Below are 23,162 nucleotides of genomic sequence, written 5' to 3'. Positions count from 1 at the left end.
AAAAGGTGAATTATATCGCACTGAAGCGTTTCACAACAAGATGAAAAAAACCGACATGGAATTTGAAGAGCATGATGAACAACTGCTAACAAATTGTTTTACGATTCCATCGGTTGCGGCTCATGTTGCAGCAAGGAAAAATGCGTGGAGCCCAACGCGCAAGGAATTTCTACCGGATGTACAATCCAGTTGTTTGGAATACTATCACGGTGGACTATGGAACACTGAATACAACCGCGACGCTATGATTTCCGTTGATATGGTTGCCTGTTATCCAGCGAGTTTTCTCGGGTATGGATCCGCCGCTGAGTACTTTAAACGATTTGGACACCCCAGACATGAAATGACTCGTGTTGCTATTAATGGACCACTGCCTGATTTTGATTTAACCGGATTCGCTCGCATAGTATCATTTGAATTCGCGGCAGGACTTCATCGCTGTTGCTATATTTGGATCGGTAGACACATGTCTGAAAAGAAGTGGCTGCCAATAGCGCTGCTACGGTATATGATTGATTGTAAAATGCTAGTTTCGTTGATTGTCAGTGACGCGATTATATCATATCGAGCGCAGACTGAAGTCTGGTTACCAGAGCCGGAGCGTCTAGATAGCATAATTGACGAGTCCAGAAAACACATTGATGCCAACGAGGAATATATCATCGAATGGTCCAAAAAGATATTCAACCAACGAAACAGAGAGGCAAAAGATCTCGGTAGAAGAATAATTGGTAAGTTCACACAAGGTGGAAAAAACTGCGATTACAAACGATATTGCTCACGGCTGATTATAGATGACGCAGAATATGATTTCGTAATCAAGGACGCAGTGGCGAAAAATAAATACGTGAACTGTAAAACAGCTTTCTTGTCCAATGGAACAAGGTTGGGTACAGTTGTTACTTACAGCGATGGAGACAGCCCAGCATACCCGCATTTGAGGGCATCTATGCTGGGTTACGCCGCTATCAATTTATTCTCGATGATAAATAGATTTCCCGACACCGCGGTTAGAGTTGCGATTGATTCATTTTATATTGACGTAAAGTATAAGGAAAACATAGCCGAGTTTACTAGTCCGGACGAGAGTTGGGGCACATGGAGAATTAAAAATGAAATACGACGCGATTATTCCCCGTCAGCAGATGTCACCGTTGAGAACAACTACTTACGCGGTGATAATCCATCAGAATGGTCTAATGCACCACCGTGTTCTGATCCAATTTGTAGACATAAAACAGTTTATTTAAGCGGCTGTGGCGGGTCGGGAAAAACGACTCGGGCAATTGAATTATTTCGAACGCGGGCAAGTATAATCGTGCTTACACCGACCCATAGACTAGCGCGAGAGATAAAACAACGAAATGTTGACGCCGTTACTTATCACAGCTTTTTTCGATACAGCGGCGGTGAGTGGACTCCTGATCGAATGGGGGAAAAATTTATTCCTGAGGTTATCATCTGGGATGAGATATGTACTGTTTCGTTAGATGTTTTACAAATGTTTCTTGAGTGGTTGCTGCGCGCGAATACAGCGGTGATAATGTGCGGGGATCATGGTCAACCACCACCATTTGTCGGCGAGGGCCCACATGATTGGTTAAAGGGTTTTGTGGACTATTATGAAGAAACCGATACTGATTACCGAGCACTTGATGAACAACTGCGCGAGGTTAAAAAATTAATCAGATTACAGCCGGATAGAATTCAATGTGAAATAATCCGCGAGGTGATTCCGGAAACGCCGTTAAATGAATTCTGGGAAACATGGAGACCAAACGATTTGATTGTAGCGAGTAGAAAGATAGTCAGAGACACACTTCAGCAAAAGTTATTTACGTTGCATAAGGAAAAGTTTCCAACGCGCCCAGTGCCGTTATGTTGTAGACCCGCGGACACACGGCGGCAGAACATTGAAGTTGAAATCCCGGGCCCGACAGCGTCAGGGACAAAAAAAACAAGTTCTCGTGCTGAATGATATCGTGCTCGTTGATATCAGCGTCGTCGAGGACGCGCTACGTGCTGATAAATCCCCGTGGACGCTAGGATACGCAACAACAATACATTCCTCGCAGGGACTAACCATCACGGACACAATTGTTTGGATGGTTGATAATCGCATCGAATGGTCAAATCTAGTCTATCTTGCAGCGTCCCGAGTACGGAGGATAAATCAGCTTCGAAGAGTTGTTATTGACGAAGCCAGTGACGGAGTCACCGACAAAGTCACCAACGACATCATCGATGCAAGCGTCATCGATAGAAAACTCTCGGGTTACCGCCAACAGGATAAAAAAAAACAGCGGCGTTTTGATATTGATGCCGAATTAATAATTGCGTTACGACAACAACAGAATAATCACTGCGCGAGTTGTAATTGTGTAATGCGCTGGCGTTATTCGGATAAAGACGCCCGCCAATTTACCTTGGACAGGATCGATAACAGTCTCGGTCATGTCAAAAACAATGTGAGGTTGACCTGTCTTGAGTGCAATAGACGCAACGGCGCTAGTTAAGACCACGCGGGGGTAATTGAGTATAGTCAGGTATCACTTGTAGTTGCTCGCGTGTAAACCCCCGCTGCGGGGCAGTTGAATCCAGTCTATAGATCGGTGGTCTATTAGTTGATCGTGTTATCGTTGATATGTTATGTGTGGTAACACTCCAGATAGGATCAGTAGCTCTTTTTTTACCGCCTTCAAGCTCTCCTGGTTCATATAGATATCTAACAGTGACATCGCCGAGAATCGGCTTGGAAACGCTATCTATTTTTGATCTTCCGGGTATATACTTTTTTTTAATCGCGTCGCTGGGCTTCATGTAGATTGCTCGGGTAATCTCGTTATTTAACGCGGCAATTACGCCTGGCAACCTTTTGACCCATTCACGAGATCGTTTTTCTTGGATGAATTCCTTCGCGTATTGATATCCAAATAACCGTTCAGCAAGAGTCCGATTGAATCGTTCAACAATTGCCTGATCACGATGTAGCGCAGTATGACCTCGTCGTACCGCGACGCTATGATGTTTCAGCGTTGATAAAACAGCGCCGCGAAATTCACTACCAGGATCAACTTGTAATAGATTTGGCCAGCGCAGAGGACCTCTTCGATAAATCCGCTCAAACGCATCGGCTACTTCAGTTGCTGACTTTGTTTTTAACGGCTCCGCTTGTTTGTATCGACTCGCAACATCAACTACGGTTAGCGCGTATTTGTAACCGTTGTCATGCGGCAGAAATAGTATATCAGCCTGATGAACTTCATTAGGTACGCTGACATCAAAGCGCGAGAAGTTGATTTGTTTAGGCGGTGGTAGATAAATTTGCCATATAGCCTGTTTGGATAACCAATTAGCCGCAGTGGCCTTTGTTACCTTTGCAGCGCTTGCAAGCTTACCAATTGCGGCCTTCCCCTTCCAGTATCCTCTCGGAGAATAATAGATGGATTCCATGTTGTTATAATTACCAGCGCCCATCATTAATTTACCTTTCATAGCCGATTTTACCAACCATTAGGCCAATTTTTCTTTGAATGATTTATCAGGAATAGCATTTAACGCGTGAATTAATTTTACGTCCGCGATATGACGCTGTTGCAGATCGCTACTTTTGTAGTAAGCAACATCATGAGCATGACACGCCTTATCGATAGCGTTTATTGGATACTCACCGGGTTTGGGCTGATTTTGATCATCGAGTCTGATATCTAATCGTGTTCCGGGGCCACAGTAGCTATATCCTGGGAGGTGCTTTTCTCCTGGATACTTTGCCCACGGGGTTCCGGGGAGTTTTGATAACTTGGCTGCAATATCACCTCCTCGCTTTTTTTTAAAACATCCCCAGGTTTAATAGAAATAAATCTAAACTTCTTTATACCGCATTGTACACACTTACCAGTAAGTGCTGATCTGTTATTTCTTGTTGTAACGGTTGTCATATCATTTGTGCCAGTACGCACTCTACACTTCACACAATATAGATCCATAATTTATGTATAGAGATATGAATATAATTGATTTTTCGGCGACTAAAACAAGAGAACCAGTTAAGCATGTTGCAGCGTTACCAAACTCGATCCGGATGATTATCATCGGACCATCTGGATCCGGCAAGACGCAATTGTTACTTAATTTAATAATGAGATGGATGAAGTGGGATAAGTTGTATTTAATCGCCCCTAGCGTAGGTGATCAACGATGCTACGAGGTGTTGAAAGATTTTAACGAGAATGCATCAGAGATCGCTGAAAAAATGTTATTGAGTTTATTACAGATATCAATGATGCACCAGGTATTGATGATATTGATGGCGACGTTAACAATCTAGTCGTGTACGATGATGTTATGTTAGACAATCAAAAAAAACCAGCTAGGATATTTTCCAGAGGCAGGCATAAAAACACTGACGTGATATATGTCACTCAACGATACACTCAGATTCCAAAAGTAATCAGAGATAACTGTAATATTCTTGCTGTATTCAACGGCGTTGATACACACACGCTACGAAATATTTGGCAAACATGGTGCGGCGGTGACATGGACTTTAATGTTTTTCGAAACTTTTTTAGTCATGCTCAGTCGACCCCACATGGATTTGTAACGATAAATTTACATGACCCTCGGACACGATATCGTCTCGGACTTGACCAAATATTCGGTTAAATTGTAAATAGCCACTTAGCAGCAGAAGGGGCGATGACATCAACGCGGTCGTCGCGCTTTTTTACCGGACGCTGACGACACTGGGATCGGCGCGCAGAAAGTATTAATTAAACTAAATGACGTTCGATTTACCCCGCGACGACGACGTCGTTTTTTTTTACCAGGCGCTGACGATGCTGGATCCGCTGAGTGCAGAAGGTATTAATTAAACCAAATGACGTTTGGACAAAATGTCCGATTCGCCCCTTCTGCTGCTTTTAATGCCCAGAACATTTTATGGGGATCAAATCATATAAGTGACAGAGGTCACAAAGCTGAAGACCTTATTTCTAGACACGATCTATGTCTATATAATACCAAAACACCTACATATTTACACCCAGGCACGGGTACATACACATGCATCGATTTGACAATTTGTTCTCCTTCGCTGCTTTTGGACTATGAATGGAAGGTCGCTGATGACCTTCACAGCAGCGATCACTTCCCAATCTCCCTTGTAAATCATAACTCTACAATTGATGAAGTAATTCCACAATGGAATTTAAAGAAGGCCGACTGGGTCATGGTTCGAAACAGTCTGTAAAACTAGGCTGAATGAGGATACAGTTTTCAATGTTAACGATCCCATTCAGCATTTTACATCTATTTTAACCGACATTGCAGAAGAATCTATCCCCAAGTCCTCAACAAACTGTAAAAGAACCCTAAAACCTTGGCTCACTAAGGAATGTAAGGAAGCCATACGGCAACGCCGAGAAGCATTAAAAAAATTCAATAATCACCCGACGCCCGAAAACTTAAATATATATCACATTGTCCGGGCCAAAGCTCGCCGCACAATCAAAGAAAGTGAAAGAGCATCATGGAAGAAATATGTTTCTTCTTTAAACTCTTTTACCTCTGTTAAGAAAGTTTGGGACACTATACGCAAAATAAATGGAAAGAGAAAACAAAACCCTCTCCGACATCTGACACTGAACAATAACAACTTTAGTTCAAAACGTGACATTGCAAATATTCTTGCTGACAGTTTCTCGAAAAATTCCTCATCATCTAATTATTCAGAAGCCTTCCGAAAACTTAAAACTCAAAAAGAAAAGTCACGTTAAAATTCACATCCAACAACTCGGAAAGTTATAATCAATTGTTCTCACTATCGGAGCTTAGGGAGGCTGTAGATAAGACCCATGATACTTCCGCTGGGCCTGACGAAATATATTACCAGTTTTTGAAACACCTTCCAGAATCATCTTTAACATCTCTTGTGAAACTCTTCAATGATTTATGGATTACTGGTAATGTACCAAAAATCTGGAAAGAAGCAACTGTAATACCAGTCCCCAAACCCGGTAAAGATAGCCAAGACCACAAAAGCTATCGACCAATTGCACTCACAAGCTGTGTGTGCAAAACAATGGAACGAATGATCAATTCTCGGCTTGTCTGGTATTTGGAAACTAACAATTTAATATCTCCTTTCCAAAGTGCCTTTCGATATGGTCGGAGCACCAATGATCATCTGGTTAGACTGGAAACATTTATTCGCGATGCATTTATTGAGAAAGAACATTTAGTAGCGGTTTTCTTTGATTTAGAAAAGGCCTATGACACGACATGGAAGTATGGGATACTAAATGACCTGAACTATCTTGGTCTAAAAGGCCGTCTGCCCTCTTTCATATCCAACTTCCTCTCAGACAGAGAATTCAAAGTACGAGTGGGCTCTACCCTCTCAGATATGCACGAGCAAGAGATGGGTGTGCCCCAGGGCAGTATTTTATCTGTGACGCTCTTTAACATCAAAATTAAAAGCATCACCAAGTGTTTGACTCCTGGTGTGGATTGCTCTTTATACGTTGATGATTTTCTAATATGTTATCGGTCAAAGCACATGCATACAATTGAAAGACAACTGCAGCAAAATATAAACAAAATTCAAAATTGGGCCAATGCAAACGGTTTCAAATTCTCGAAATCAAAAACGGTATGCATGCATTTCTGTCAGCTACGAAAACATCACGATGAACCGAACCTCACGCTGGATGGAACACCTATTCCAGTTGTTGAGGAAACCAAATTTTTAGGTATAATCTTTGACAGAAAACTAACCTTTATTCCACACCTAAAGAACTTAAAAGCTAAATGCTTAAAAGCACTTAACCTACTTAAAGTAGTAGCGCACTCTGACTGGGGTGCTGATAGAAAAGTCATCCTAAATTTATACAAAACGTTTATTCGCTCCAAACTGGACTATGGTTGCGTTGTGTATGGTTCAGCCAGAAAATCGTATCTTAAAATGCTTGATCCAATTCATCATCAGGGAATAAGACTGGCTCTGGGAGCATTTAAAACATCCCCGTGTGAAATCGTTCTAGCTGAGGCGAATGAATCACCGTTATCGCATCGTAGAGAAATGCTTTCCGCACAGTATGCTCTGAAATTAAAATCAAACCCTCTGAATCCTGCTTTTTCGGCTGTTTTTCAACCAAAATACAAAACTTTATACGAAAATAAACCAAACGCCATAACTTCCTTTGGCATTAGAATATCATCCACCCTTGACACTACAAATATAGATCTTTCTAAAATTCAGAAAACATCCATCTCCGAAACACCACCCTGGCTAATTAAACAACCAAAAGTATGTTTTACGCTACACGATGGAAAAAAATCCGAAACAAACCCTTCTATCTTCCACAACTCTTACCATGAACTCCTCACTGAATTTAAAAACTACACCAGAATTTACACTGATGGATCAAAGGATGAGGAAAAGGCTGCTGCAGCCTTTGTTTGTGGAAATCACACAACGCAAGTTCGCTTACCAAATGGAGCATCAATTTTCACAGCCGAAATCAGAGCAATAGACCTTGCTCTGCAACATATAGAAAAGAACTGTATTTCAAACTGTATCATCTTCTCCGACTCGCTATCAGTACTCCAGTCACTACACAATAGAAAACTGGAGAACCCATTATTGAAAAACATACTCGTAAAAAATACCGAGCTGAGTGTCTCCCACAATATAATATACTGTTGGTTACCTAGCCACATTGATATTAAAGGTAACGAAAAAGCAGATCGCGCTGCTAAAATGGCCCTTTCTCAAGAACCATCTGATTTTAAAATACCATATACTGATTTTAAACCTTGTATCAGAAAGTTCTTACGTCAGAAGTGGCAGGCATCATGGAATGATGCTGTAAATAACAAACTTCATGCAATCAAGCCAACTCTAGGAGAATGGACTCCTTCCTACAGAACCATTCGTAGGGAGGAGGTAGTCATTGCAAGAATCCGAATTGGTCATACTTATATCACCCACACCCACATGCTAAAAGGTGAAGACCCACCAGAGTGCGTTTCTTGCAATGAACCATTCACTGTCAAGTACTTTATGATAGAGTGCTTTGACCTACAACCTACGCGCGATCGTTATTACATTGTGCATGACATGAAAGAACTTTTTGATAATATAAACATTACTCGTATTATAGAGTTCTGGAAAGCCGTAAATATTTACTCTAAACTTTGACTTTTATGCTATGCAGTTATATGCAATATATATACCGTCCCATTTTAATACATATTCATCTTTTTTACATCTCCCGTTGATCGGGAAGCTTTATTTTGCACCGTTACCATCTTACCGTTTTTAATTTCAACCATTTGTTCTTTTATATCGCTGGTCGATATAGGATCTTTTATAAGTTTTAAAAGATTATACAAATAACACTTTTTTTTGGCGCTAAATAGCCTAAAAGTGCTGATGCGCCGTTAAAAAACAAACAATCAATCAATCAGTCAGTTTGTCTATCAGATTTACCATTCTCAGTTGGTTTCGCTGGCTCTCTGGGAGTCAAACACTTAGACAGATTTCCAAACTTATCTTTCGAAACCACGTTTTGAGTTCCACTATGTGCTTCAGCGAAACGATCTGTTTGCTTTGCCATGTCTTGAACATCTGTGAACGCTTTATCCTTAAGAAATTGGTTCAACTTCCGCCCTGCTACATTTAATAGCTGATCACGGAGCAAGAAATCCACTAAACCCTCAAAACGGTTTGTTCACCTTAGCACATTCAATCCAGCGTTAGAAGTATTATCTATTTTAGCGATGAATTGCCCAAACGTTTCCACCCTCTCAGGTTTAAAATACCTAAACTTTTTTCGGAAACGTTGCTCTGTCAATTCATACCGTTTTAGTAGTGCTTCCTTTAGAGAGCCGTGGTTAAATACATCGCTACTAGGAAGTATACCTCGAAAACCTTACCCTTTAACAAAGCACTGAGCTGAAGAGCCCAATCATCTAGCTTCCATTTCTGGTTACCGGCATACCGCTCGAACCGAAGAAGATAACTGTCCATGTTATCTTTTTCATCGTCAAAGAAAGGTAATTTAGGGCCTCTTAATTTGCTAGTTACAGAATCTTGTTCTCATTAAATAGCTTTTGCTAACTCTAATTGCCTTTCATACTCTCTTTGTTTATTTCTTTCTTCTAACTCTATAATCTCTAACCTTGCCTGTTTTTCTAATTGAAATCTTTATTCGATTCTCTTTCCTCCTTTTCGAGTTGATGTTCCCTTTCCAACTGTTCTTTTTCTATTTCCCTTTCTTTTGCTCGTTCATCCCTTTCTTTTGTTTGTTCTTCACTTATGAATTTCCAAAGATTTTCACCTTCGTAACCCAGTTGTTTTCCTAATTCAGCTAGTTCCTTTAGCGAAGCCATGATTGTTTGGTAATAAGAACTAAATACAGTGGTTTAGAGGTTGCCAAACCTCAATTAACAATCTTAGATATCAAGGCAACAAAAACTAAGCAAGAGTGTACCTATAGGGAACCCAGCACCTACTAAAAATACACTTGTTAAACAGTCCACGACTTACAGCCTGCCTATGGTTTAAATACAGTGTATTGGTAGATCATTCAATCCAAAGAATCCCACTTCAGACACCAATTGTAATAGGATAGACCTGAATAGATGCCTTAATCGAATGCCAATACAACACATTGTGATGAATGATGATAATCGTATATAAAATGAATTAATAAAATAATTTATAACAAATAGAGCGATTCTTTCGCGCTCTAAACATACGTCTCATTCAAATATTCTATCCAAACATTGACAAGTAGGAAAACTAAATATGATTCAAATGAAAGTGAGATTCAAATAATCCCCTGGAATGTGAGAGAGATTCACACAACCTCATGTAATCAAAAATAAAGATTCAAATAATCTTATGTATTCAAAATGTACTCAATAAAAACAACCAATTGAAACAAACTTGACTCAGTCATTTGTACAGCCGGCAGTGTTTCCCTTTACGCACATTTGTGCGTCAGGGACGCCCTCTGGATAAAATTGACGAACACATTTTGTTGTGTGTTTTTCTGACGCAAAGGATTTTCATAATGTGATCAGGATTTATTTAATACCCAATGCACTGGATGATGGATGGCATTGTATTTTCTTCTAGCATTGACTGGTTCCCCGCTTTGTTTGCTCCTTGCCTTGCTATTCGTATAGTAGAGTGCAACGCAGGGAACATTCGAAACAATGAACCAGACTAACATAGGCAATGTTATGACGGAGTAGCTTCCCCTAATCTCGCAAGCTCTCACGTGATTTTCATTAAGCTCAGCAAGCCGTCATCTAGATGTTTAATCTCATTGCTTGATGCACTAGAAAGTGATCTGCAGATTAAAACGCCGTGCACTAAAAATAATTAGCGGATAAAGTGATAGAGGCAAAACACAAAAGAATAACTGTGGATCTAACTTTAATGAAAAATGAAGAAAATAATGCCCTTGACTGGAATACGGTAATCATACATTAGGATTACCGGTGTGACTTATGATCGCGTGATTGCGAAGACTGCAAAAGTGAATAATCCTTTCTTGACAGTGTTTTAGAATTTTTAAAAATCTGCCCTCGTTCGCCACAAGATATCTGGAGAACATATTATAACCCAAGACATTCTTTCACAACAAAGAAATCAGTAAACTTGCATAGACAAACGCGTTATTTGGATTACAAAGTCAGCGGGTCATTGCAGATAATGTTGGTTTTTAACTTTGCTGCAATAAAAGACAGATCTTAAAGTTCAAGTGTAACTTATTCGAAAGAAGATAATCATTATCCTCCTTGATATTTGGATAAATATGTTCTAGGACGAAGTACAATGAAACCGATGATAGTTATAAAAGGCAGTAATTTGACTGCCATTTTGTTAAAAAGATTTATTTGGCTTTTTGTATTGGCATGTATGTACTGTGTTGGGCTATATTATTGCTTCATATTGATTATAAGGAGACTGTTAAAAGAACGACTTTAAAAGAAAAATGAACTAATACAATTATTCTTTGAATGGACAGCGCATTTGTTTGTTAATTGTGCATGTTGAGTTATTTGTATGTTTAGAGAGAGAGAGAGAAAATGTTGTGCAAGGTGCAATATCCTATTTGAAGCTGAAAAAGTACGAGTCATATGAAAATTTGTCAGTACATTTTTTACCCCCACATTTTTTATTTGACCCCCAGTTCTGACACCAAGGTTTTTTTACCCTCAATTTTACACCCCTGGGGGATACACTGAGCCGTATGATTATATATATATATATATATATATATATATATATATATATATATATATATATATATATATATATGTATATATATATATATATAAAACTTTCAACATACGTCCACTGACAAACCACACAGCACTCCCGAATTCATCGATTGGCCCTCACTTGTATTGGCCGTACAAACCCTTCATGGATCCACGATGCGCAATAGTTCACAAACTAGCGGTTTCCATTCGTACGTCCTAGATGGTTACATCAGCTACCATATCGACACACAAACTGCCAGACAGATAGCTGAGATATCCGCACACACATATGCACCGAAAGCACACAATTCTCCTAAATTGGGGTGGCACACTTGTATTGGACACGCCCACCCTTCATGGATCCACCATGCGCATAGAAATACGTATATACATAAGTACAGACAGTTCTAAACAGCTTCAGACAGCCGAAACAGCTTCAGTCAGCCCTAAACAGCTTCAGTCAGCCCTAAACAGCTACAATAGAACCCAACTGGTCATGCTAATAAGTTCAGAATTAATATCTATAGATATATGCTACTTAATTAAACTAATAGCAACGTGTAATTCAAAAGTTCACAACTTTTAAATCTGTGTAGTAAATGCATCATTTCACGATACGACAGTACAAACTAAATACGCTTCACATATCAAATAAAATACACATTTAGCATTTACTCCTATGGTTGGAGAGCACAAGTGGAGAACGTTCACTCCTTGACAAGATCCATAGACCAGTGTGTCACTTAGAATCGGAACTTGCCTTAAATCCAAAGGAGAATGAGCATTAGTCAGTGTAAAATACCCGTGCTTACCGTGCATTTAGTGAATCTCGCCGCAGTCTTATCTACGATGAGATACATGTTAGTTCGGTTGCTTACCCAGCGAAAATTTGCAGCAAAGTATCTTTGTTACCAAGTTCACAGGTTCCCAAAATTATACAAGCTGAATGTTAGGAACATTAGAATGTATTACCAGTTAATAATTCAGACAAATTTCTTTACAACAGGTTATACATTTACATTTTATGGTATGGAATAATATTGTTAAATCCTAAATGAAATTAAATATAGATATAGAAGACTTCCAAACTGCGTTGAATTGTAATGTATCATGGATGAAAAACTTGTTATCTGTATCTAGTTGAATGAGTTGTGACGGTGCATGTGTTAGTGCAGGAACCGATCACATATATATCCATTAAATTACATCATTCTTATGAGTCCTGTTTAATGGACCTTAAGAGGCTGTTCATTTGTATATTTCTTAAATTAAAAGGAAATATACATAAACCAAGCAAATTAATTGCGTTCATAAACCTTTAACTGATGTTAACATAAGCCGTACTGATTTTAAAGATGTTAACACAAATACAATAATATAGATGTTTATGAAGATTCTAAACGTCAAGCTAGAAAGCAGTATGTTACTTACACTTGCAGGATATTGTCTGTTTAATTGATTTTGTACATATCTTATAGCAAATTCCTTGCATTCATAGTTATATGCTATATAGACGAACACAATATAATTAAGTTATGATGGTCATGCTGCATGCACCATTTTGCATCTCTTATTGACACTAAGAGCTCTCAGGAATTAGGCAGTGACTACAACTTGCTAGAACTTCTCCAAGGTTAGAATTTGCCTTTGGACATATGGATGCTTCCGTGGTGCAGTTCCAACAGAAAGTTAAAATCATCACGTTTGAAAGTGAACAGCACGAAACGGATAAAACAAATTTCTGTATATACAGTTTTTATGCTTTTAAGCTTTACGTAAATGTAAAATAAATTGCTTCTGCTGAGATACGTGCATTGAAAAGAACCTAGTATACCTAATACAATTTCTGCATCAAGTCAATTATATGGCCCTGAATAAAATAATCCATTACAAATACCATATATATTTAAATAAATAAATAAACTAACTTAGAAACAATGCAAATAAAATATAAATAACAAGATGAAGAGATGAGCTGTATTTATTTACACGGTGGTATGGAATAAATAAAAGTATATTGAAAAGAAATGTTGCAAAATAACATACAAGTGAAGAAAATTTGGTTGTTCTTCGAGATCTCGGATATGTTTAGTAATATAATAATTTAGAGTAATGTATTACTTATATGACATACCAATGTTCATCATTTTAAGGAAAAAAGGAATAAATGGCACAACGGTAAGAACTTCTCAAGTGGACATTAAAACAAACTGACGCAAAAAGCACAATATCGAACAACGTATATTATCTGGCCGTCGAATAACCGAAATAAACAATTGTACAAAAAGCATGGATCTAGGAATGAAGATACTTTACTGATCTCGAATGAGCTACAGAAAACAGATAACATAATTATAATTACAATGATGGTATTAATAACACAATTATCCTTATATGTTAACATTAAGCATAATTAGGAGAGAAGGGTGGGGAGAGTGAGATAGCAAGAAAAATGTTTAGCTATGACAATAAAGAATTTGTGATACACACATCTCAAGTTAATAAAGCTTAATTGTAGATGCAGAATGGTCACAACAAAAACATTATATGAGCCAAGCATACATCAATAAATGTCGAGCAATGACTTATGGTGACGTAGCGACAAGTGTTAACAAGATCGAAGTCATTCGAATTTGCCGTTATCAAATGTTCTTCGACGCATTTATTCAAAGACCCATGAAGATAACATTTTGTCAATAACTTAAAACTTGAGTCTTTTTCTTGATGTGTATATTCCTGAAATATAATCTTAGATAATGTCTTGTGTTAAACCAACTGAAATAAGCCGAATTATTCGCTTGATCCTTACATGTAGTCTCCCCACCAATTATAGCGTTAAAGATTTTTAAAAATGTTCAATAAGAAGCTATGTGTTGTCTTTAATATACAAATATTCCCATTTAACTTTCGACCAATGTACCATTGTATATAGATTAGACACATGTCTGATTTTTTTCTATGAAGTGTTTGATGCTGGGCTGGCAGTTCTTTACCTTAGATAAAAAGCTACCCTACAGTAATAAAACAAAACAATTAGTAAAGAGAGAGAGACAGAAGATTTATGTGAATTTTTTGTACCATATTTACTTATATATTATACATTTATACTGCATGTGACGCGCAGATATCTGTGAACTAATGTAAAAATAACACGATCGTAAATGAAGTGAGCGACCAATGGGAACGTAACACCTGTTATCGAGATACATCTATTTTCCAAGGGGAGTTTTATGGACTGGTTAAGAGGAATTTCAACTATAGAAACAAAGCATATATTTTTCAATACCTCAATGACCCTCAGTCGTCTTTTACAGACATTGTCTACTCGAGAACTCATTGTCTAAGGAACAGCTACGTTTTTGAGGCTGCCTATACACACATAGAAGATGTTTGCAATGCTGTGTTCACTGTGCGCTATCCTCGCTATCAGCAAGCAGTCTCGAGCGATCCAATCGTTACAACCAAGCGACCGCACAAGCAATGCCTCTGCGAACACCGTTTTAGAAAGACTGGTAAGGGTAGAAAGAATAATTCAGCGACTGGTGAAGGATACATCAAAGGGTGAGTATAAATCATTTTACAATCCTTTATGTGAATCCTAATGAAAATCACATGCTATTAATTTGTTACTTATTTGCTACATTGCGATAAAATATGAACAAGCACAGGAATAGAAGTATCCCTGCGATAAGTGAATAACACAAATTCTCAGAGATTGTTCTTGTATTTTTCCATGCATCGACTTTAATGGACAATAACTGTACTTAACGTGAGCTGTTATTCAATCAATTTTAAAACTGTACACGAATACATTATTCGGCTTGAAATATATGCAATGAGAGATTAACACACGTTTTTCTGCAATGCATCTTTTGCAAAGTGCAATATTCTATCTCTTTTCAGGATAAATTGTATTAACTGGATTTTCGCAATGTATATATATATATATATAAGATTAGGACAAAAATATTCCTGGAAAATCATTTAGCTGAAGTTATATTTTTACCTAATCTCGTATAAAAATAGATTACAAATTCCAATATATGCATGTCACCATATACATATTTACTTTGCACAAAGTGGACACAACGTTGGTAAATAAAACTGTTGAGCTGGGATTTGAGCTCGAGTTTTTCTCTCAAGCAAGACTAGAGGACATAGCATTTTAAAATAGTCCATTTTTCCGCAGAAGAATAGTGCATGTTTGCCTATGTGTGAACACAGTCTCAATATCTAGTTTGAGCGTCAGGAATTATAGTCCGGTATATTTAATGTTTAAATTTGCTTTATATATTTTACCCATACTCAAAAAAAAATATGATAATATTCCATACAGTATTGTGCTTGAACAATATAAAAAAAATTTTGCTACCTACTTTTGTCCCGATGTATGAAGAATGTACATGTTGGTAATTCCGTGGATGTCCCTGGCACGATCAGAAAAAAAAGGATTTGTTTTCCTTGAAAACAAACTAGCTGGCAGTATTTAGACAAATGTTCAGCTTATTGTTTCCCAAACTGCGTCTGCTGCATATCGGCCCTCCTAATATCTATGTGATTCCTCATGGAGCTCATATGCACGAGTATGCATTTACATTCAAAATTGCCCTAGACAAATTTGAGTTATTTTATTGGTCCAAAATATTTATTATTCAACGTTTCAAAACCGATGTAGAGAATGATTTAGTCCTAAAAGCTCATTATTTATTCCATAAAAGCTTTTTTTTCTAAACATTGTCAGTGTGTTAAAATCCTTTCAAAATCTAATATTGTATTATTAATTTTTGAAGGCATTATTTTTTTAAAATAATTTATTCCTGAAATTCTCAAATACATTTATCAATGGAAACTAAATGAATACATAAGAGGTTTTTACATTTAATAAATATTGATTTTACCTCTCCACTCTCTATTATTTTCTTTCTAATTCGAAAGTGAACTGGAAGAGTAGTCAACCTCTCATACAGAAATTAAGAAACTAAATGTTCTTGTATTTATGAAGAATTTTATTTTTCATGCAGCAAAATCTTAACTTATATATATATATATATATATATATATATATATATATATATATATATATTCATTCGAATTAAGTAATTTCCATGTCTAGGATATAGAGATTGATTCCGATAGAATCATTCTCAATTTTCTTACACACATACACACATACACACACACACACACACACACACACACATATATATATATATATATATATATATATATATATATATATATATATATATATATATATATAATCATACTCGTTGATAGGAATATGTAAACATGTCATGAGATTAGATACAATTATTAAGGAATATAATGTACAGTTTTGCCTCTGTTGTACATGTAGCGCAGACAATAGCTGAATAAAGATTTCTTCCTGTAAGCAATCTGTAAATTTCATACATAATGTTTACATTTTACCTCAATAAAAAGAGTAAAGAAGAATGAAGAGGTGGAAAGTAAATTCAGTCGATATTAACTTAACGTTTCTGCTACGTAAGATTGTTTTTAATAAATAATGCATTTACAGCCCCCAAGTATCATTGACAATAAATGTCAGTGTAATATATCATCATATAAGTGTTGACACATGAAGTACAAGGATGACAAGACGAGTGGTAAACATATATAAAATGTAGAATCGAAATATTGCCTTGGTAGGTGTTGCACGTCCTTTATATCTGCCAAAATACAAAGATATTTATTGGCATGGGAGATATCACCGATTGAGAACCTGAAACGATGTGATCACTATTAAATTTAAATTTAATTTATCTTTCTTTAAATCTTGATTGGAGAATAATATGAAAATTACTATAACACCACTACCAGTACATTCAGCTTGCAATCGTAGTTGGGTTTGGTGTGCTCTTAAACGCAGTGACTTGAAATTATTCAGTTTATCACTGAAAGAAAACATTTCAGATATAATTATTAAAGTGAAAGAGTCCATAAACGACGATCAAATCAAAGTTTGATTCACAACACCAACAGTAAAATTTTCAGTACAATCAGTCCTGAACTTTTCGGATCACGAAGTGTTGATACCTTTAATACTAATGACGTATGATGAGATGAGGGAAGATATTTAAATATTTCAAATGGTTATTCGTCGTTTTTTGTTGGTTTTTTTACGAAAAATACCGGCACTTTTCTTTAAATGCTGAATTAGTATAAAAAAATGTGAAACATCCTGAAAATCGCTTGGACAGTTACTTGGATCGTGTTTGCATCATTAAAACACGCATTATCAGTGACATGAAATCGCATCATCACATCTGACGTACCGTACTGGCATGTTATGGCACCCATTAGAAGTTTGTGCTGCCAAAGGATATAGTTCAAGATAAACCCGTTTCGCCCTGACCATTTGAGCAAACTCGTGCTCATCTTTTGAAAACCTAACTTTAAACTGTAAGATATTCATAATAAAGAAACATGCATTGATTAACATCTGCAAACGTGTTGATTTGAAAATGCCTAATACTTTGCATCTTTTATATTCATGTTGACAAACTAGTGTTGTATATTGTGCTAAAATATACAACTAATATAAATCACGAGGAGGTATAATTTTAAGATGTGTTAATAGCCCTGAAAAATTATTTCTATTCTAAAATCATGAAAAAAGACTTCAATTGACAAAATGTTACTGTTGCTAATGTTTTGATCATATTCCCCTTATATCATAACTTGATATAATTGACTCGAACAGTTCCTTTATTAATGCTGTTCATCGGATGTGTTAGCACTGTATATCACACATGAGAATAAATTACACATTCTAAATATCAGTGTTATATTTTTGGAACAAAAATATTTAAATTTCTTTATTTCCGTTGCAGTTCGCAACATAGACTATGTTAATTATCATACGAAAGTCAGTGACACTGTACTGTCTATAGTGAAAAGAATAATAAAGAACGATACATTTACAGCATTGCCTTCATACTTCACTGAAATGAAGCAATATCCCACAAGTTCTAATCGTTACCCACGTATTACTTCTCATTCGCATAATGTAATATGCATGTCGCAACATCGACACAAAATGCACTGCATTTGTTGGAAATTAAACTCTCCGAAGACTTACGTTATAAAAATTTTCCACATTATTATTCAAGCTACAATATCTTGAATTCAGATTAATTAGGAACAATTACCAAACTTTTTTTGTTAATGGTGGGACCATAAATTGAGCTGTTAAGTACAACACGCCATGTAAATTGGCTTCACGTGTTAGAAACTCACCTTTCCCAAGCTGGATCTTCTGATGGTAACGTTTTATAACATTGTCTCAAGATTTCTACCGAACATTCGTTGAAGTCAAGTCTGTATTAGGGATCGACCATTTGTTTCTAAAGAATGGTGTGTGGATGTAAATATTTAAAAACTATTTTCTAGTTCTAGTTTGTAGCATAAAATGACATGGTAACATTTCTTCTTTTACTTGACACAATCTTTTTTTGATGAGTGAAAGAACACTCTAGTACAAAAGAATAATTTTCCCGATAAATTAAATTACCAGTCTCTTACAGCACATCTGCAGTCAAATCGAACTATTTCATGGTTGTGTATATTCAGACTGTTGGAATAGTTTCTAATTGTAAAACACTCATGACGTCTCGGTCTTTTCATGGGTGGTCTTCATTTGTTGGCTGTTCAAATATCAATCAGGAACATCGACCAGCCCCTCGCTGATGGAGACGCCATCGGCCCGCTGGCCGAGGCCTGCTGGTGATTTGTGTGTATTAATCGCTCCGATGCGGAGTATTATCGCGGAGTGAAAGTGAAGTGGAGTAAGTCCCCAACCGCGACGCGTGGGGTTCCGTAAAGCATGTAGGTCGTAATATAATTGCACACCCACACAGCAGCTCTGATTCTCATGACAAAAGTGTCCTGATATCGAAATGATTGCTCTAGATACACAACAAAAAGGGCACTAATTTAATAAGTGTGAATCTTTTAATTGTTCGCTCTTTTAGATGTCTCTTTTGAATGATATCCTAATTTACATTAGAGTTTTATTAGATCGACAAAACAAGCAACTCCTTCATATGTCAAGGAAGTTTTCCAACCCAAACATAATTCGTTGTTAATGCCTTTGTTAACTGGATAATTATAGTAATTCATGGTTCTTCGGCCTAAGATTGTAGGCTTATATCAGCTGTTCTGACGCATACCGCATGATAACACATTACTTGTTGTTCTAGCCATAGATGCTGGTATAATAATAAATATATTTTAGCAATATTAACATAATTCTCTCTATGGACAATAATGTAAATGATGATGATTTTGGGCTTCCCAAACAAAGGACAACTTCGTTCTAATTTCCCAAATATGTCCATTCTGAACAAAAGTATTTACTGAAGAGATGCGTGTATTTATTAATGCCCTATTTCGTACGTTTGTGCTTCCAAGTCGGGCCGTTTTTGAACTTACTGAAATCACCTGCAGCATTATTTAAGCTACATCTGGAGGAAAGTTGCTCAAGAATCGGAGATAATGTTTAAATCACTACCAGTAACTGTGAAACTGCTAGACAGATTCTACTCATGAGATTGATCTATTTGTCTCGTCGCCTTTATCTTAAACATTGATAATTATTTCTCATAATTTGTCATGCTTTAATTCATGCAACAAAGCTAATTGTTTTGGTAAGTCCTGTTTGAAATTTGTTTTTGATTTGTACCTTCTTCCTTAGCATTTTCCAACTCCAGTTCAGCCTCTTTGGCAAAACTTCTTCATTCCGCCAAAGCTTTAAAGCTTCTGCTTCTCATTTTCACTGTTTGCACATTTCCATCTTCTTTGAGTTATTTAGAAATATTGCTTGAGCTTTGCCACCTTAACATAAACGTTGCTCATGTTTTTGTCACATGTTTCTGCATCTGAATGTACTTAGGACACTTTTTGATATTTCAAAGATCTAAACTCTATGCTGGCTGCTTAGGCTTAGTATCGCTGTTGACCCCGAAACAAGTATCGATTAGATCAGATCATAAGTAATCAGCTATAAATGACATACAAAGAGTTGCCAGTTCTATGGGGAGGAATGATTTGTAAAGGAGACTTGGACACATTACTAGAGAGAACATCAATTCCGTTCTCTCCGTACTTAATAGTGTAGTGAACCATGAATTCTTTAAATGAATTTGTTTTATTTCATCTCTAGGACATTCATCAACCTACGTGAGATGGGGAAGGACCGCATGTCCAGGCAATGATACAGAACTTGTTTACAAAGGTAAGGGCAACTCCGTTTGAATTTAAAGGCAAATTTTCTCCAAATTTGTGTTGGGTACATTTAGCTAAAACGCAGATTAATATATTAGTTATTTAACATTACTTATCCTCAAGCATGATTCACAAGCATTATGTCCCATTAGGGCTCTCTTATCTAGATATCGAGTTAGGTTTCCAGATTTGCAGTGACATGAAATATATTATATATTTAGTCATGTTTTATGATGGAAAGAAGGGTATGATCATTATCTAAATACAAGTTGACTAAGATAAGGCCCCGTTTATGCATAATCTGTCTTTTCTAGATTACTGGATTTTGCTGCCGATATTCATGTATTCGTTCATTATCTCATTTCATAGGGTGTGGTATATAAAAGGAAACATACTACGAATTAGCAACAAATCACCTTGCGTCATACTGAGAGGGAAAACAAAATCCTCAGTACTGCTTAAAGGACATCATCCTTTAAGCATTTAAATGAGTTTGCGGAAAGAATAAAGTTTTCATTCTCAATGTTGGGCAGAATTTAAGTTAACAGTGTCGAGTGTGATGCAAAACGTGCATCGTAAATGGGCCATATATCGTATTTCGTTTGTGTATTCAATGTTTCGCCCTTGAATTTCGTTCCTTGCAATGAATTTAAAGCATAGAGAAAATGAATTCTGAGGGATTTACTGTTCAAGTTAACCTGGCCGTTTAAGAAAGGACTGTATATCTCAATTATTGTTAAAACACTGTTAATTTCATTCATGTTGGTATATGATTGATGAGTATAATTTGGATCACTCAAAAAAGAGTTAGCGGTGAAAGGTCACTTTTTATCAACGCCAACAGATATAGGTAAATTAAAAAGGAAAGAAAAACCAGCAGATAACATTTAGTCTTTTTACATTCTCCCATGTATTTATTGCACTTTCAATAACTAAAATCGCATACTCTGCCAAACTTCGTATCCCTAAATGTAATGTATTTTGGACCAGTCCACGTCACTACCTGCCTTAGGGGAATGCTGTTTCTCTTATACGATTGATGCAAATGTATAATTCATATTGTACCTGTTCATCTTTTACAAGTATTTAATAACTATAGATTGAAACCATAGTTTAGGAACAGGCAGTCAACTATTGAATATCAGTCATAAAGAATCATTATTTCTCTATTTCAACATTGTAATTGTCATGTGAAAAACCAAAAGTACATTAGAAAACGGGGATGAGTGAAACAAAATTTAGCAACCCATACTTTCCAGGCTTGAGATCAAATGCAGTTTCCATTTATTGTACAAACTCACATATTACAATACCAGTTTCAATGCAGCAAAATTAAAATAACTTATATACACATACGTAATCAAGTATCGCATGCAATGATGCGTTATTGTATCTTTATATATGAGGACGAAATTAAATATTTTTCGAAAGCGAAATTATGGAGTTTGAAAACTATCAAAATATTGGTGCATTATATTTTATACCACCTACTTAAATGTGCAATAGGTGCCACTATTAATTCATAACTTACAATATTATGTTTCGAAATTGTTTCCTTCCTTTAGTTTTAGGGCTGCACAAGTTTGCATTACATAAATCGTATCTAAAGATACAAATGATAAAAATTATTTGTGCTATTCACAATTAAGGGCAGTTAATTTGGTTTAAAGATTATGAGACGCTACTGTTGATGACGGGTAATTTCCAATTGCATTTAGGAAAGAGCACTTTTACTACACCCTATATGCGAACACAGTAATTTATTCCTTTTTAAACCAGGCTTTGCTGCTGGATCTCACTTCCACCACAGTGGAGGGGCTGCTGACTTTCTTTGTTTACCGGATGTTCCGACTTGGGGAAAGCACGTCGGGGGTACTGTTAACACTGGTTACATATACGGCGCTGAGTACGAACTTTACAGTGGATCTAATCCCTTTTCAACTGTGTCTATAGAAGACGATGCGTCTTGCTGCGTATGTAGACCTCCACGTATAACCACCATCATGGTCCCAGGTAGAGCTGACTGCTACCCCGGATGGAATCAAGAATATACCGGTTATCTGATGTCAGGTTATTATGGACACGCAGGGAACTCAAATTATTTGTGTGTTGATGCGAATCCGGATGCAGTATTCGGAGGGTTTACCAACTATAACGGCCATCTTATGTACGTGGTTCAAGCCGTGTGTGGGTCTTTGCCATGTCCTCCATATGTTCAAGGACGAGTTATAGCATGTGTTGTCTGTTCAAAATAGCTTCATTAACCTAGACTGGTTATTTATGTTTAATGACGGCTACGTTGATTTGTAATAAAACATCATGAATCGAAACGTTTCTCTGCTCTTGACTCTACTCCCGCTCAAGAACCTTGTTCCATTACTCCCATCAAGCAGCAGGGAGGGCAAACAGACCTAGGGTTCCCGACAAAAAATAAATCCTCCACAGTAAACTTTCCCGTAGAAGGATTATATTTACTGAATAGATGCTTCCTGGGGAAGCTTACTCGTTACTGAACCCTGTTTCATTAACGAAACCTTAGTTTGAAGATTTAGCTGAAAAAAAGTATTCTACGTGAATTTTAATTTTTTGGGACTCTATGTATACGACCGACTCTAGGTAGGTGCCCTCCCTGC

The 23,162-nt window shown here is 36.8% G+C and overlaps 1 protein-coding gene across 2 annotated transcripts in view; it reads left to right on the top strand.

Annotated features, from left to right (window-relative positions):
- LOC149776060 (uncharacterized) overlaps positions 1-22,859 on the top strand; it is a 71,294-nt gene extending 48,435 nt beyond the window's left edge. The window contains exons 3-5 of one of the 2 annotated variants that reach the window (XM_089940973.1): positions 14,598-14,844; positions 20,468-20,539; positions 22,309-22,443. In XM_089940973.1, coding sequence (XP_089797099.1) covers positions 14,598-14,844; positions 20,468-20,519 — 299 coding nt within the window. In that variant the 3' untranslated portion in view covers positions 20,520-20,539; positions 22,309-22,443. Of the gene's footprint in view, positions 1-14,512; positions 14,845-20,467; positions 20,540-22,308 lie in introns of those variants that run through there. The other variant, XM_089940972.1, reaches the window with a different exon arrangement.
- Positions 22,860-23,162: the final 303 nt, after the last annotated feature.

This window comes from Sinohyriopsis cumingii, chromosome 18, assembly GCF_028554795.1.
Source record: "Sinohyriopsis cumingii isolate HCF-2022 chromosome 18, ASM2855479v2, whole genome shotgun sequence".
In the NCBI taxonomy this organism is placed as follows: domain Eukaryota; kingdom Metazoa; phylum Mollusca; class Bivalvia; order Unionida; family Unionidae; genus Sinohyriopsis; species Sinohyriopsis cumingii.
The sequence above is the reverse complement of the archived record's forward strand: the minus strand, read 5'-3'. Positions and strand labels throughout refer to the sequence as shown.